This window comes from Pongo pygmaeus, chromosome 2 (assembly GCF_028885625.2).
Source record: "Pongo pygmaeus isolate AG05252 chromosome 2, NHGRI_mPonPyg2-v2.0_pri, whole genome shotgun sequence".
Classification (NCBI taxonomy): Eukaryota; Metazoa; Chordata; class Mammalia; order Primates; family Hominidae; genus Pongo; species Pongo pygmaeus.
In genome coordinates this window covers 165,598,464-165,616,185 of record NC_085930.1, presented here as the reverse complement: position 1 = coordinate 165,616,185, position 17,722 = coordinate 165,598,464, and the positions used below count along the sequence as shown (strand labels likewise).

Below are 17,722 nucleotides of genomic sequence, written 5' to 3'. Positions count from 1 at the left end.
TATAAGAAAATATAAAAAATTAAATATATGATAGCAGCATAGACATTGTAGCATAGTCTACCACAGACTTCTAAATGGATGTCTACAACACAGGAAATACTCTAGATCTACAGGCATTCAGAAAGACTGGTACATGTGAAGTCTAGGTGTTGAGAAAGATTTTCCCAATAATTAACTTATTTCCTTGCTGTAAATTAGGATTTTGAAAAGGATATTAAATTTGATCTGCGGTTGCACCACTGCACTCCAGCCTAGGCAAAAAGAGCAAAACTGTCTTAAAAAAAAATTTGATCTACGGGTTTTGCTAGCTAGCACATTTTCCAAAATCTGCTCTTGGAATACTTGTTTCAAAAACTATTAACAGGTATTCTGTGCACAAAAAATTCTGCAGTCAAATATTTGAAAAACGGATTATATAAATACTTGCCATCCTCTATCCCAATGTTCACAATTTATGAATCAGGTTCTACACTGAAAAAACAATCATGTAACCAACTGATGAAGCCAAAAAGTATGGAACTTACAAAAAGCAGTATACTCCTTTAAAATTCCTAAAGATCTTGCCAATAAACCCCAAACTTCTTGCCTAGTAAGAGTACTAACTAGTTGGATATGGTCTCAAAAACATATAATTTTTATTAAGTATGAAATAAGACAATATAATGTAGTTTAAAATAATATTTGGCCGCTGTTTTAAAATGATTTATGGTAAGTAGGAATATTTAATTCAAATAGAAAAATGTTTCTGGGAAATCCTAAAAAGTGAAACAAACACAACAAAACAAAAAAACAAAAAAGTCCTGTAAACTGGAACTCCTATGCGTAAATTAAACTTCATATTGAGTTGCCTTAAGCAATTTTCATTAACTTTAGGAGAATCTGATGTTATGATTGGGAAGTGGGATAAAAAACTTTCTCCCTGTTAAGATTGTTTCAAGTTTCTAAACATATTTTTCCCCCTTTAAGCTTATCGCCCAGCAACTGTTCCCAATTATGAGTCACAAATCCTCAGTATTTCCTTTAAGGAGTTCTTAGAACAGCAGTTATTATGTTAACATGCATTATAATATAAACAGCCAATGCTTTCTGCTGTTTAGTGTCAGATTTTATTCTGGACATCACTCTAGCAATTTCTGTTTAAGCCTGTATTACTGAGACTTCATAGATAATGATTTGCATGAGAAAGACATCTACAACTGCAGCTTTTGCTACATTCTCTGTGCATGTCAGTCCTTTGGGCATTATGAAGTTTCTACGACAAATCCTAATTTACTACAATCAACTGTTCTTTGGATTGATGTATCAAAGTACTGTTTTAGCTCTATTTGATTTTCAATATGCTTTTTCTAAACTTGACAGAGACAAAATCACAAATTTGAAAAACATTAAATTATCTTTTTGTAAGATTAATTTTACCACCTGCTCTCCCTTAAACAGGGAATGCTTTAAAAATCTAAAGCCAAGAGGTTTTTTTCTCCACAATCTGCATCAGCATAAATGTGTGCAATATGGATGCCAAATTTTCAACAGCCACCACACTCTTCTTTATCAAACTATTGTTTCCTATTATCAGAAAGCGGTTATGAGTCATCTATGTGTGATAATCATGATGGTGGGCTCTACTGGGCAATACAAGAATTAAACAGATGTAGTCCCTGTCTTATAGAGGCGTTAAGAAAGGAATAACTAACAAAATGTAAGCCAAAGAAGCAGTACATCTGCCTATCTAAATTCATCAGTGGCAAGTACATTCAGGAAATAAGAGACAAATAAACATGCAGCAATATGGGAGAGGAGGTGGTTATTGGCATCCAGTAATGGATAAAGGTCAGGAAAATTAAGAGGTTTTACTTTATCAATCCAAGATAGCTTTCTGCAAGAAAAAGAATCTTAGGAGCAGTTTAACAGGAAATATCACTGTAAGTAAAGAGCTGTAAGAACAAGGAAGAAGAGGTCTCCAAGCACTTTGCTTCTTGAAAGACGGGTGGAGACAGGATTGGTACAAGTAGTTGGAAAAGGAGACCTTCTAAACAGGGGTATCTGAGAGATGAGGAAATGGGAACTTGTAAATTCCTATAAGGGGGTAAAACAAGCAATGTGAGAGACTTCAGGCAACAAACTGAGGATGTTTAAGTCCAGGGTGTCAGAGCCTTAAGATACAAGGTTAGGAATTTACAGTATTGAGCAGATGAAGTTAGAGTCAAAGCAGTAAATACAGGATGTTGGAAACTGAGCAAGAGAGACAGTGCTAGAGATTGGGGGTGTCTCTGTAAAAGCAAAGTGCAATAATCCTTGTGGATGAAAACCCCATCTGGCCTAAAGGCATCTCTACTGAGGGATGGCCAAAAAAGAATATGGGTGATAGCCACTGATACAGTAGGATTTATATCTTGCTATTTGTATCAGATGGCTAAATCCATCAGTATTGTTTTATCTAAGATACAGCCCTATCATGAACCAGAAGAAAACAAAACCTTGTGAACAGACTGCTGATTTTTGCTATTAAGGGAAGAATGAACTTGAATTGCTGAAATATTAACAATTCTGTTTTTGCACGTCTCACCACCACACATCCCACTATAAGAATCCATATACAACACTAATTTAAAATGCTGAAAAGGACGCCCATTCTCATAATTTAGATGCTTTATAACAATGGTTCTCCTCTTATTCAACAAATATCTACACATATCAATTAAGCCAACATTTTTCGACATACATTACCAACGCATAGAGCACCAACACCCACACTAAGTCAGAAAGTATGCCGCACACATTTCTTTAATAAGTATACTAATATCTTAGTATTTAAGATCCTGAAAAGAAAGTAAAAAGGACCTATGTCATGAATAATAAACAGTTGGAATGCAAACCAAAACTAAAAAAGAAAAAGATGCTAAATGAAACAAAATAGTAAGAACACGACTTCTTTCTCAGATAAATAGCTCTTGGGTTTATACACTTGGGAGCTCAGTAAAGAGTGTAACCATTTTAGGCAGTCTCTCTGTTTATAAAGTGTTTGTAACCAAGAAGAAAATGAGACCAAAAAAAAAGCAAAGTAATTTAAAGTAGACACATTAATTTGGTACTGGGCTCTGCTTTGGCCATAAGAAAATGAAAAAGGCAAAATGACACAGAGCACCAATCTAGTGGGAAAAGGAAACCTTGCAGCATAGTGTGAAGTGTGGCACAAAGGTGGTCAGAAGCAGATGGCTTACCTCTGCTGGGAAAGATGTCAAGAAAGGTGGTCAAGGGAGTTGTCCCAGAGTGGATAAAATGTGAGCCAGGTCCAGCTACCAGGCAAACAACGGGAGGCAGGACACCACATGCAGAGTGACTCCATGTGTAGAAGCTAACCAAACAAGGCACACAAGAATAGTGCGCAAGAGGCACACCCAGTTCATGTGGGAGGTTAGGGTATATGTATCTATGAGAGATAAGGGATAAAACTGGACTGGATAAGTTGGCTTGGGCCAGATAATGAAGAGCTTTGTTTACTGTGTTAAGAAGTTAGGTCCTGATTCTATGGGCAGTAGGAAACACCAGTGAATTTACAACAAAATCCAGACTTGCCTTTATAAAGGTCACTCCAATTGTAGTGGTATAGAAGAATGATTTACTTATTTATTTTTGGCAGTGGACAGGTAGAGAAAAACCATTCATCTGCTAAATATTAGGATATTTATCAATATTATTCTATGAACAGCCATCTATAGTTATTAGAACTGCACATGAGACATATGATGAAAGAGGACTAAGGAGGCAATGTAGGAATGATCTGAAGTATTTAAGAGTTAAAATTTAACTGCATGAAGGATAATTACATGTGGGGCAGAAGAGAGTGAAAAGAGTCTAGGATGTGTCCTGTGTTTCTGGTCTGGGTGGTTGGATAATGGTGTTATTAACAAGACAAATTACAAGACGTACAGCAGGTTTAAGTGGGAAGGTGATAGAAATAAAACATAGAACTCAGACTTTGGCATAGGTTGATTAAATACAAAGTTTTCTGAATCCTACTCTGTACAGTTTTAACCAGATCAGTTAGACTTCAGAACCTTGGCTTCCTGCCTATAAGAGTTAACGGGTTTCTCCAAGGATAAGCCTGTGACCTCAAACTAATTAACACACACCCTAATCAGGTAGACTCACCATACACAATTAGTAGTGTCCTTTTATTTTATTATTATGATGTAAAGTGAAAATATCTCCCAACACGGAATGTCATAATGATAGATAAAGATTAAATGCAATGTGGAGAGTACTTGAGGTTCTGCTACTGGCTTGAGACAGGCACAGCAGATAGGATATGTTTGCTGCTGCTGAAGAAATTTCACTGGCGAACAAAATATAGCTGGCTTTTGATACCTGGCTTTGATATTTCCAGGACTCATTTAGCAATGCTGGAATATCTGGCAGCTTATATCCCTTCAAATATGTTACAAGGTGATGAGAATCAAAGCCATGGCATACACAATACCAACACATTTTGTGAAAACAGTGTAGTTATTAAACTTCAGAAAACTATGTATTCGTAACTTTCTTCTTTAGAAGCAAAACTATCGTTTATTCTGTTGCTACTTAAGATTTTTGCTAACACTGCCTCAAATAAGTAGCACAGGGCTACTTATTTGGCGGGGGGCGGCAATAAAACTTATTCATAAATGCTTATATCCAAAGCAACATCTTTTAATACTCACCAGAGATTAAATTTCTTTTTCTTTCACTTTTTTTTTTTTTTTGGAGATAGGGTCTTCTTCTGTCACCCAGGCTGGAGTACAATAGTGCCAACTAGGCTCACTGCCACCGCAAACTCCCTTGCTTAAACTACCCCCCCACCTCAGCATCCCCAGTAGCTGTGACTATAGGCACGCTCCACCACACTCAGCTAACTTTTGTATTTTTCTGTAGAGACGAGGTTTCGCCATGTTGCCTGGGCTGGTCTCAACCAATTCTTCTGCCTCAGCCTTCCAAAATGCTAAGTTTACAGGCGTGAACCACTGCGCCCAGCCTCAGAGGTTAAAATTCTACACTTAATTACCACACTATGACACTGTAAAACTATTAACATAAAACTCAGATCATGGATTTATCTGAATACCTCAAAAGATTTTTGGGTAGGTAAAAGTGTTCCCCACCTTAAGATACAATGCATTTCTCGGGATAAATTCTTGAAGAAGTGATCATTAGGCAAAATTCTATGTTGCTGCTCCCTTGGTACCTCCTGAGACATCTTGGAAATTCTTATTCCAAGAAGGCAGCAAGTTAGTGAGAAGGATGCTGTCTGAAATCACATTTATCTGTGTGCCAAACCTCATGTCTGATTCATAAATTGTTAGACATCTGTAGTCTTAAAAGTCATTCTAGAAGTGAACCCAGTGAAATGAAAAATAAAGGATAAGAGATAAAAGAAAGAGAGGCAGGTAAGTTTCCTAAATGAAAAAGATTATCTGTTTTTAAGCTTTTTAATTGTATATTCTCCAAAAGCATGTGGGGAGCTAAACAAACATAACACAGCTTATTCTCAAAACACATTGATACTAAGACATGGCCATTTGAATACATCTAGATGTTTGCTAAACCCCTAATAAATAATACCATACAATGGAGTCCACCGGCCCCAATGCAACCACTAAAAGCAAATTACAGTATCTACTTAAGGAAAAGAACCTACTAAAATATTGTTATGCTGGCTTTTTTGTTGTTTTCTATTACAAAACTACAGATCAAAGCAAAGAACACAAAAAGACTTTCCAATAAAATGTGGATAAGTCTAAAATCTTTCATAAATAAAAATTACACTTATGAGATCAGAAGATCTCATTGCCATCTATTTATGGTAGTGTGGGATTAAATTTTGCATCATGAAGGTACCAGAAATGTCATACAGCCTTAACTTTTATTCAAGTTCAGTCATATGTCCTAAGATCACAGAAGGCACTATAAGTGAGACATACTTCTCAACCATGGCCTGATGAGAAAGTGAAACTTAATTTCTGTAAGAACAGCTGGGATAGAGGGCACAGGTTAGTTTGTATAAATTGGTAGCATGCCCTATACTACCTTAAATTATGCAATCACTGATTTTTATAAAGAGTAGATATCCCCTCTGTTAAGAAAAATATTTTTAAAACTGAGAGGTTTCTATCTTATCTCAAAGTAAACAATAAAAAATGCCTCCCATGTATTCAAGGCACAAATAGTGGTTAATTCAATTTTTTGAATATAGAATTTGACATCCCTTAAAAAGGGATAAAATAAATGTTTTTATAATTTTTTCTACATAAATATAATACTATATGTAAATGATAAAATTACTTAAAAATAAGTTGCTTTCAAATACCTCAGTTCAGCACTCATTTACACATAAATACTAGTTATAGTTATCATAAAAATATTTTCTAATAATGCCTAGTAAGATATAAACTATTAGCTTAATTTATTTCTGCTTTGACTTTTAAATTACAAATGATCCCCATAAAAAGGTTTTTACTCAGAATTTTCTATTATTTAGCTTTGGCTTTTTCCCCAATTAGTCCAGATGAACTAACTGATCAATGAAAGACTCAGAAATATACTCATTGGTGACTTATTACGTATTTGATGCTAAGAACCCAGAGATGAGTAAACAGCTTTCAGCAGACTAGAGATTTGAATGCATACAAGCAAACTATATATAGAGAATTCATCACTCTGATAGTTCTTTAAACAAATTGCTAGAGAAAAAGACTTCCTATAGAAAAGACAAAGAGTCTTTTTACTGTCTAGGTTTTATAAGCTATAACAAAACCTTTCAAACAGTCTTAAATTGGTAACTTTTTCTGAGGGAGTTGGATTCTACAAAGCCAAGTTTCTATGATAGATTCAATTTTATCAATTAGTTAAGAGAGTCGAAATTATTTCTGAGTAACAAATTTGTAGAACACTTTACATAATGCTTGTGATGTCTGCCAGCATTTGGATAATCCAAATGTCAGAAAGCAAGCAAGCAAAGTTCCTTCGGTTTCACATACTTTACCCTGACTCTGTTTCACATACTCTGCCCAGATTCAAGGATGTCTTTATTAGGATGAGTAACTAAACCTTAGAAGGCAAACCCACTGTTTATCCTGTGCTAATTTTTACTTTCTAAATGCCCGGTAATGAAAGAGCTAAGCCAGGTGACAGTCAGAAACCAAAGACCAACCACAGCAGGAAATTATTTAGAGTATTTGGTGCTGTTTGCCCGCTCTACACCTTGATCAGCTGCAGGAACTGTGAAGATCACAGGGTGCGTGCAAGATTCTGAAAGCACATGCACTACTGCAAGCAAAGTTCACCCTTTGGTCCTCACCCTTGCCATTCTTCACTGACTATTCAAGTGCTAGTGAAAATTTAGACCAAAGACGATCACCCAAACTCTTTGGCTATGTCATATAAGTGGGACAATTTAAGAATTCTCCAATTAATTCAAAAAGAAAAGCTAATGTAATAAAGAGAAATTCTTGTAAGTGTGGTCTAAACATATTTTCTAATCATTACAAGAAGTACTATGTTTCAACATTAAGATTACTCACAAATCCTTCCTTATACTCAGAGGCAATAGCACCAAAACAGAGGACTTCAATTTGCATGAAGAATACAAATTTACTGAACTCTTTCTCAGACAACTTAGTCATGGGAGATTCTCAATACACTCCTTACACAACTTTTTGTGGTACACATACTTGAAAGTCACTGGTTTCTGTAGAAGGTGAAAAGGAATAGCTGCTCTAGCATTCTCACTCTTGTAAGAACTTATCCTTTCATTGTGATGACCATGCAAAGGTTCTTTACTTGTCAAGTGGGTGTTACCAATAAGTAAACAGCATAGAGCAGAGAAAGATCCAGGAGACAGACACATTTTGTTGTGTGGAAACGGCAAATAGGAATGCTTAGTTAACTCTCTTCTATGCTTGCCTTAGTAACAGTAACTAGCTAAGTCAGCAAGGAAAATTGGAAGTTTCACAAATGACAATTAGAAGTTTATTAATGTCATCAAATTCTAAAATTTGAGTTCCTAATCACTGAATTGATTATATTTAGCTCAAGTCTGCAATACTGTCCTCTTCACAGACTGAATATAAATCTTTACAAACAGAATTTATTATACATAAAATCCTTAATTTTCAAAAATTTTAAAATGTATTTCAGAACCTACCACTTGTAATTTCAAATTCCCTATTAACAAGGAATTACCTATCTCAGAAATTTGAAGCTTTCAGTTACTGTGTCAGGGATTGGGGTGGATTAGGTTTAACGTTTGAAGGAAGAAATTTTAAATTGTGGTGAGTCTGTATACGGTATAATTCTCAGTCCCTAGAAAGCACTGTCATAAACAATCTATAAATATAAAAATAAGCCCTATTTAGTTTTGTTAAAGAAATTCCTTCACATCAGCCAGGCGTGGTGGCTCACGCCTGTAATCCTAGCACTTTGGGAGGCTGAGGCAGGTGGATCATCTGAGGTCAGGAGTTCGAGACCAGCCTGACCAACATAGAGAAACCCTGTCTCTACTAAAATACAAAATTAGCCGGGCGTGGTGGCACATGCCTGTAATCTCAGCTACTCAGGAAGGCTGAGGCAGGAGAATTGCTTGAACCCAGGAGGCGGAGGTTGCGGGAGCAGAGATCATGCCACTGCACCCCAGCCTGAAACTCCGTCTCAAAAAAAAAAAAAGAGGAATTCCTTCACATCTAAAATGTGGCTTGTTTGCTCCTAGAAATGGTGAACTTCAGAAGTATTTTATTCCTTGTACAGTTTCTGTTTAAGGTGTTGCAAAGTAGAGGTAAAACCAAGATCTCAGGCTATCACCTATTTCAAACCCAGAATCGAAGGGAAAATGGCTTAACCTTCAGCACTGTGGTCTTTTTCAAAGATACAAAATCTCTCGAACTCACTTTACCTTAAGACCCCAATCTTATTATAAAAGAGAAACTCTACTACTTTTACAAAGTGAGTTTCTTTCAAAACTTTTACAGTGTCCAATTTGAACTAGCCATACAAGTTGTGCCAAAATAATTATCTTGCAATTTGAAATACATTTTTTTTCCTTTGCAAAAAATGATATACACATGTACTAAGTTTTCCTTCCACAAATAGACAACTGCAACTCACAAAATGGAGACTGATAATTATTAAAGGTTGTTGGCTAAGGTTAAGAGGACTTAAGGTCCTAATTTAAATGCAATCCAGAATCATCACCATCAGACAAAGGATGCAGAATCTGGTGGTCTCAAATCAGGAGATAAAAATAAAAGAGACCATGGGAAAAAAGTCATAATCTCAAATGGCTGTATTTTTGTAGCATTCCTTGAGTAGTCAAGGTTTGCATGCACTACATACTGCTTTATCCTTTAGGAATAGCACCCAAACCTAGAATAAAACTGAGGATCACTGACCATGATTAGAAATACACAGAACTTATGAAGTTTATCTTTGCTTTATGGTAGATTGTAAATCTATGATCTAGAAATTCTAGTATAATAGGATAATTCTAATATAATAGGAAATAGATTTACAGGGACACAACAGAGTTATCAGTCAAAAGTAGCATTTTTTTTTTTTTGCATGCCCACTATATGCAGAATGAAGTTTTAAATGCTGAATGGAGTTACTACTATAAATTGAGCACCCCAAATCTGAAAATCGGAAATCCTTCAAACCCAAAACTTTCTGAGCACCAAGATGATACCCAAATGCTCACTGGAGCATTTCGGATTTCAGATGCTTAACTGGGGTACTATGCAAATATTCCAAAATGCAAAATCTGAAACACTTCTGGTCTCCAAGAATTTTGGATAAGGGATATTCAACTCGTATTCCTTTTTTTTCTTACTTACAATAAAAAGTAAGAGCTTTGGATTCAACTCAATGATAAAATATATAATGTATCATGCAATTATTTTTAGGGAATGCCACATAAACTTACAAGCTATTTCCTCCAACTGTCTGATTTAAAACTTATAAATCATTTTGACAAGGTTCATTTTCATTACCATAAATACATCAGGAAAACAATGACCCCAACCTGAAGCCAGGTGGCAGCTGCTTCAAAAAGTCTAATCTGCTTATTGATAAAAAACCAAAAAGGGAATAAATAAATGATTGCTATTGATTCCCATGATAGCTCTACACAGATCCAGTAACTTCTCTGGGTTAGTATAGATAGAAGCCAATTAGTTTTATTTCATATGTAAATAGTAGCATAAAGAAGTACAAAAAATAATTCATTGGATTGCTTTATCCTAAAGCACAAGGCACACATTTCGAAAGTCACTTCAAACACAGTTCTTGCTTATGGAGCTGTCTTTCTCTTAGGCAGAAATTTTTAAAATAAATTTAAACTCATCCAGCTGTGTATATTCAAGAACTACCAAAAAGTCACAAGGCATAGTAAGTTTCAGCTGTTCTCCTCTCTCCAGTGTTATCAATAACACATAATGAGTTAGTTCATACATCATCACAGCTGTGCACGCCAGAGCTAACTTGGCTAATTTAACTACTCCAGTAGAGTTCAGTCAGGAGATTGCTCTAGTTTAGCTAATTCACTATGCAAGTCATATAGGGACTATAACAGTATATGCTTTTTATGATCATTAATATACATTTCTCTTTTATATAGAGTTTCCGTGAAGTCATCTAATGGTATTGTCCCTTGGACAGATTTTAAAAATAGACTTCTAAGGGCAATTAGCAATCAAAATCACTCAGCAACTAAAACTATGACAACACTCTAGCCTTAAGCCTTAAAGCAACTAAAGCTCCCTCTTTTATCAGTGAGCATTAATCCCAAAAGAAAAAAACCCTGTCCTCTGAAAAAAATTAATAATAGATTCAGGGTTTGCAACTTTCCTCTTCCTCTTCACCTCCACTCTCTTTCAATAAATTCAGAATTAGAAATAATCATTGGTCATATGTGCACCTGCAGGTAGCCTCCAAAATAAGGTTTGCAGTGTGTCCCTTCTTGATAGGTGGAAATAACTAGAAAATTGTTCTGGCTCAATTTAAAATGAATGTAATATGAAACTAGTGGTGATCTTGTTTGCTAAAGAGAGATTTGCACAACCTCCATAATTTCAATTATCCACAACAGTACTCCACAGTGTGCAAGGCTCTTTTAAAACTGCTTAATTCTGCCATCCAATGTCATCGTCTACTAAGGATGAGCGCCTACACTGTTCGAGACTCTGTTTTCTTAATCGAAAACACAACACTCAATGTTGTTTCTCAACTGTATATTTGGAATTTGGAAATTCTCCAAGGCTCATCTCGTGTGCAAAAAAGAAGCCTCAGCAGCTATATCTGGGAAGTACATACACACTAGTATGCAGTTGATGTTGGCAATGAACGTTTGTAGATGTACAAAAGCAAAATGAGAAAGCCAAGTGGGATTACATCATAATTTCATTACAAGGAACAAATAAGCATGTATTATTGAAATCCTTTTTTAATGTGCTTTTAGTATCTAAGCATCTTGACTAAAAAGTTGGAAAGGTCCTGTGAATTTATCTAGTTCAACTTCCTTTCCAATTTCATTCCTGAGAACAAAATGAACACTATACATATAATTTAGATTTAGGTATTAAATCCAATACATTTGCAAAGCTAAATGAAAAATTTTATCTGTACAGTTTGAAACTATGAACTTTCATCTCTGCTAGAGACCCAGAACTATGAACTTTCCCCAAGTATCAAACAATGAAGATGTTATGGATATAGAATATGATAATGATTTACCAAGCCATATAAACTACTGAAAACAGTGGGATAAACAACTGCCATTCATTATTTCTTAATCCAAAGACTGCTGGTTCCAACTTCGACATATACACAGCTGAACACACACTTCCTGGTTATGTGCAATCTGCACAGATAGACCAGCTTTACAGGCCTGACCACAGAGATTAATAGCTTTAGCCAAATAATGTGGTAACCATGTGAACCTGGGCTGCTCCAGCTTGTTTGTGAATCTCTCAGCAAGGCTCAACATGCCGTTATCTGCATCTTGTTGCCAGGAAACACAACATCGCTTTGGAATACAAGGAAAACCAGGTTGCAATGACCACAAGTCAACTTCCCAAAAGCTAATTTTTGACACTTAGCTATCTACTATATTACAACATTTCTTTCTGTAATCTTCAGAGAACTTCACTTTACTAGTAATTTAACAGTTAATACTTTTTGCTATTTTCCTAGGACAGGACCACTTATTACTACTAACAATGTAGTAGGAGCAATGGTAATTATAATACTTCGCTCACACTTTTCTTCTCCCAAGTGTCAGATAAACATTAGTTTACTTCATTAAAACTGATGTGGAAATCAAGCACCCATTGCAACTACCTCATAATACAACAATGCAGGCTTATGGGCCTATATCTATGTCTATTCTTAAGCAAAACAATCTTACCAAAGGACAAAAAACACCCATATGCTCCTGACCTAAGAATTCCTGGATTTTCTGGGATCAAAATGATCATCTTGCCTTGTTCTCATGGTAACAGACTGTCATGTGTTGGCCAATAATCCTGCTAGTTTCTTCCTGATCAATTCAAACAGATACAAACTTTATGTACCAAGATGCTGAAGTACTCAGCAGACTGGAAATTTGCTTCATGAGGGTGAAGTGGGAGCCGCTATTCTGCAGAGTTTTGCAATCTGGAGATAGAAGGATTAGAGTGGCTTTGAGAGTATATAAAATTAATTACCCTTGACATAGCAATTAGAATTGCTAGCTCATGGGCAACAGAGATTTTGGAAAATACCTTAATAAAAAGATTTTTAAGATAAAATGGAAAAACATTTTTCTCTTCCAATACTGGCTTAAAAAAATAAGTTAAAAGTACTTAGCTGTATTATAAGATTTTCACTACCGAAGCAAGGTGGAATCTTGAGTGTAATATATTATCAAGATAATACATTTATAGTCAGGAGAACTACACTCTTGATATGACCTTACTTTTATTTCATAGGGTCTTCTATGTAATACTTTTGAATTTGGGCTTTATACTGTTTCTCTTCTTGTTCCGCACTTCCCTTTTGAAACACAAGATGCAAAGTTCTAGTCTCATGATAATTAAGTTGCTAAAAAGACACATGGATTTATGTACTATCTAACTGAAATATTAAAATTATTAAAAGACACCCATTTACCCATTACTGAATGGGAACGAGATAAATGGAAAAAACGAAAAACAAAAAAAAAACCATGTTTCTGTAATGCAAACAAGCTCTGGCACCAGTCAGAATTCAGAAGTTTGACATGAAGACTACCAGAATCAGACAACTTGGAAATGGTTTACTGCAACCATTTGCTGACTCTCTAGATACATAGGTAGTATAAACCAACATATCTGTGAACAAAGATGACTCAAGGAATTGTTTTCTCTTGGACTTGTGGGATGGTATATTCAGTGTATTTTCCCCCCCAATATGGGTCATCTCAGTACTATACCAGGCCATTCATTAGTATGAAGCTGTTAGGTTGCCTTCATGGCCTCCTCAATCAGAGAGCATGGACAGAAGTGCTCTTCTCTCCCTTTTAATTTTAATCCTTACTCTTGGTCATACACAAATAGCTATTACCACCACACATTTTAGCTCCTTCTATGCTACAGGAGAAATAACTTAGAGATGCAAAGATTAATGCTTATTATATAGCCATTTTTGCACTAGCAACTTTACATGAGGCAACTATCATTTTCTTCATTTTAAAGTTTAATTAAAGAAGAATTCAGATGTGGAAATACCAGTTCCCTGCCAGTGAATGCTGCTTAGACATCCATACTAAAAGAACTGAGTTATGTATATACACACATCTTGTGTACCAAAACTCAAGGATAATTGTTTGAGTATTAAACATACCTTACCATAAATTCATCCCTTCACTGACTGTTAAAGGACTCTTCCAGCTTAAAAAAAAAAAATACCCTAAATTCTGGAAAAACTTATTTTATCTATAATATAAACTTAATGGTGAAAAGTTCCAAGGAAACTAATAAAATATCCAGAAGTACGGGAGGAACTTCTGAATCATTCACAGAAAAGATGTTTATACCATTCAAAATGAAGAGGGCCACAAACATCTCTCGACAATACTATTTTTCTTTAAAAAATAACAGCTACTCAATGTGCAGAGCTTTAAAATTAGATAAATTAGGTGATTCATTATTTATGTTATAGTAAGATTCGCCAGACTTTCTTTCAAAAGCCAGCTTTCCTTGGGTGATTAAAACAGTATTTGATTCACAATATTTAATGTATGTGCAACTTCTCAGTCACACGCACGTTGAACTGAGTGACATATGAATTGTTCAAATCATAAAACTTTCATTGTCCGGTTGAGTTAATAGCCTGCATTCACCCACCATGAAAAATCAGGATAGCATAGTCAAAAGAATAATAGCGGAAAAAAAGAAAACCTGTTACTACTGAAAGAAACCACCCTACTAAGCTTTTAGCTTCTTTACCTTCTCTATAGCATTTAACAACAGTTCTACAAGTTGTTATAAATACATACCCATACTTCATTCTCATTCTATCATTTTCTGGGTTACAGTAAAATCTTTCCAAGTGCTCCTGAGAATCATTGAATACACTCTGCCACTTTTGAGTAGTTGTCCTTTTGATCTGCCAATGATATGGCAAGACAGTGTGGTGCTTCAAACAATCCCTGCCATAAACACAAGTGCCTTGCAGAAAGTCCATGCAAATTTCAATTCCGTTCTCTTGGTGAGTGTGGTACTGCAATTGGTTCACCAGCTCAAACACGAGGTCAAGGGAAGCCTCTTCACTTTTGTCCTGGAAGAGCTCAGTACTCAGCTTATCACTGGTGTCCAAAATGTATTGGATTGTAAAACTGTTTTCTTGGAAAACGCCTGGAACATAATCTATGACTTTGTCTAAGCAGTCAGGACTAGTAGGAATATCACTTGAAACTGGGTGCAAAAGATCAGTCTGGAAGTGACCTGGTGTAGAATCTGCCACCGTCCCACTGAGGGTTTCTGATGGAAAGCTGTGATCTTGGATTGGAACCACTTGTTCTGGAGCTTCAGTGGAAGGATGGGCTTCCGGTATCTGGTCCCCAACATTTGTCCTATCAGGAATCAGAACAGACATATTATTTTCTGCTGGTGGGCACGATGAATTGATTTCCATGGCTTTCTTCATCATAGGTTCATGTAAGCTGTTCTCATCTGTACTCTGGTTCCTAGATCTAAAAACCCCATCAAGTGAGCCAGATTCTAGAAGAGTGTTTAATATCGGCCTCAAAGACCTCAGGGTTCCAGTTCCCAATCTTTTCTGATCCTTTTTCTTAAAACAAGTCTTCAATGGAGTGATCTTCTCAGAGAGTCTCATTTGGCATGAAAAGTCATCAGGAGGAGAGGGAGGCTGCACTACACAGTCTGGCTCAGGTTCGGTGGTTTCCATTTCCATAATGTGGATTAGCTCCAACTGCTCCTCAGAGTCTAAAAATCCTAGGAGGAAAGGAAGGAAGATGATCATTTACAAACTGACAGCAACTGGATTTCATTCATTCATTAAAATGTTTTGTTTTTGTCCTGACTGATTCCCTGAAACCATTCCTCTTATACTATATTTAGTTTTTACAGGTCAATTTTAAATTTTACTGAGAAATTAAGGCTCCAAAGCATCCAAGGCTATTCAAAAGCACACAGCAGGTAAAAGTAGAAGAGTCTTTCATAGGCCATTGGCATGCATTTGTGGGCTGAATACATAAGAGTTTGCAATTCTTCTAGGTTATGAATTTTTACTATAAGGTTAGAGTGGGGTGGGAAATGGGAGGTAGAAATAACTGTATCTAGATGATGACAGCAGGGAAACCACATTTCCACTCAGCTTTGCGGTTCTCTTCATAGTTGTTTATGTATCACCTATCTCATGAGTTGACAAAAAGTTTCTTTAAAAGTTCATCAAATGAAAGATAAACTTCAAACTTAAAACAGTGAGTGAATTTAAGGGTATAAGAATATACACAAGAAACAGGGGCTCTCAATTGAAATGTTATATGGGAGAAAGCCAGGAGTCTGTTAAGCATTTCTATATTCAGAAAGCTCTAATATACTATCCAAGAATGTTAAGAGTCTACTTTTGCAACCCCCAAAAACATTACCACTACTGATGGAATACAAGGGTGTGTTTAGTAACAGAAGCCCCATTAGCAACAACCACTGCACGCTGTGTCAGAAGACAAGCACAACTTGGTAACACAGAAAAAGCCTCCTAGTTCTTGTCTTCAGAAAAGTTACATATATACATTTTTAAAGAGCAAATGAAGGCATACTACAGAAAAATAAAACAACAATATAAAACACACACCAAATTTCAGATTCCTAATCCACTACTGAAAGAGACGAAAAAGTCCTTTCTTCCAAGAATCAGACCCCTTGAAAAAAACTGAAATTTGAAAACATTTACTGAGATTGTGCCAGGTGAGAAACGAATGGTGATGAGCAATTAATCCTCTTCTCTCTTGTCCAATAAACTGAAAGAGATCTGTGACGCAAGATCCCATGACTTAATCAAATATGCATCCTAGGTGCCCAGTAAAGTGCCTAGCTACCACAATGCACACAGCTGGTGTTCCACATATATTTTGTTGGCTGAATTAGTTAAGAAAAGCACATATTAAATGCTTAGTTCTTTGTTGTTTGTGGGTCAACAACAAAAGATAAAACTGAGTGTCCCCAAAAGTGAATATTAAAAATTTAATTGGAGAGAGTCATAAATCTATGTGTAAGAAGTCCATTAAATTCAGAAAAGTAAAATACAAAGCAGTTGATAAAGTATTAAATTTACATGATAAGTACAAAAGAAAAAGGCAGAAAAAGGAGAGTTCACTGTGAGCTGGCATTGTTAGGGAAAGCTTCACGAAGAAGGAGGGATCTGACATGAGACATAAATCAACGGGAAAGCAGCCAAGCCAGGCGTTATTATTCATCATTTGGTGCTATTGCCTCAAGGCACAATTGGCACAGATTGTGGTATTCCCTCTCCACCATACCAAACCGGCCTGTGCTTTCCCCACGCGCACACACTCTAACCACTCCTATCAAGCCCAATCAAGGTGAAATAGACACTAAATCGATTTTATTTGTATGTGTGTCTGCGCGTACACACGCAAGCGCGCGCGCAACTTTTCCTATTATTGCCCTTCATCAAACTCGGAAACAAAACTGGGAGGAAGAAGCAGAGAACTGGAGGAGTGGCTGGAGGGGGAAAGCCACTAGAACGTAGTTCCTCAATTAGTTTTCGTAACAGAAAAATAAAGATGAGGAGGACACAGCCTCTGGTCTCCAGCGGCAGGCGACACACCGCGACACCCCTCACCTCGTGACGCCGGGGTTCTGCGGCACTCCCGGCCAAATGCACTTTCCGAAGAAACCGCCGCTCCAAAGCCTGCTCGCCCGGCGCCGAGCCCGGGTCCGAGCGACGCCTCCTGCTGGCCGCGGCGGTTTGCTCAGCTCCTGGTCCTGGGCCGCGCCAACTCCGCGCAGTGCAGCTGAGGCGCCGCCCGGCTCTGCAATTCCGGGTGTTCCCGGGCGTCCCCGCCCCCGCCTTCCCCTCAGCAGGCGCCTGGGCGCCCCCCAACCCCTGTCCAGCCTCCTCCGGACCAACGACCCGCCCCGGCCTCCCTGCATCCCAGAGACCACTCGCAGCGCCTTCTCTCTTTAATTCTTCTTTA

General features: G+C 36.9%; 1 protein-coding gene across 3 annotated transcripts in view; it reads right to left on the bottom strand.

Annotated features, from left to right (window-relative positions):
* Positions 1-17,722, bottom strand: part of TIPARP (TCDD inducible poly(ADP-ribose) polymerase) — a 32,363-nt gene that overhangs the window by 13,624 nt on the left and 1,017 nt on the right. Inside the window, exons 2-3 of one of the 3 annotated variants that reach the window (XM_063661324.1) lie at positions 17,368-17,476; positions 14,537-15,494 (exon numbers count right to left, since the gene is read on the bottom strand). In XM_063661324.1, coding sequence (XP_063517394.1) covers positions 14,537-15,453 — 917 coding nt within the window. In that variant the 5' untranslated portion in view covers positions 15,454-15,494; positions 17,368-17,476. Of the gene's footprint in view, positions 1-14,536; positions 15,495-17,367; positions 17,553-17,722 lie in introns of those variants that run through there. The other 2 variants (XM_063661325.1, XM_054481505.2) reach the window with 2 other exon arrangements.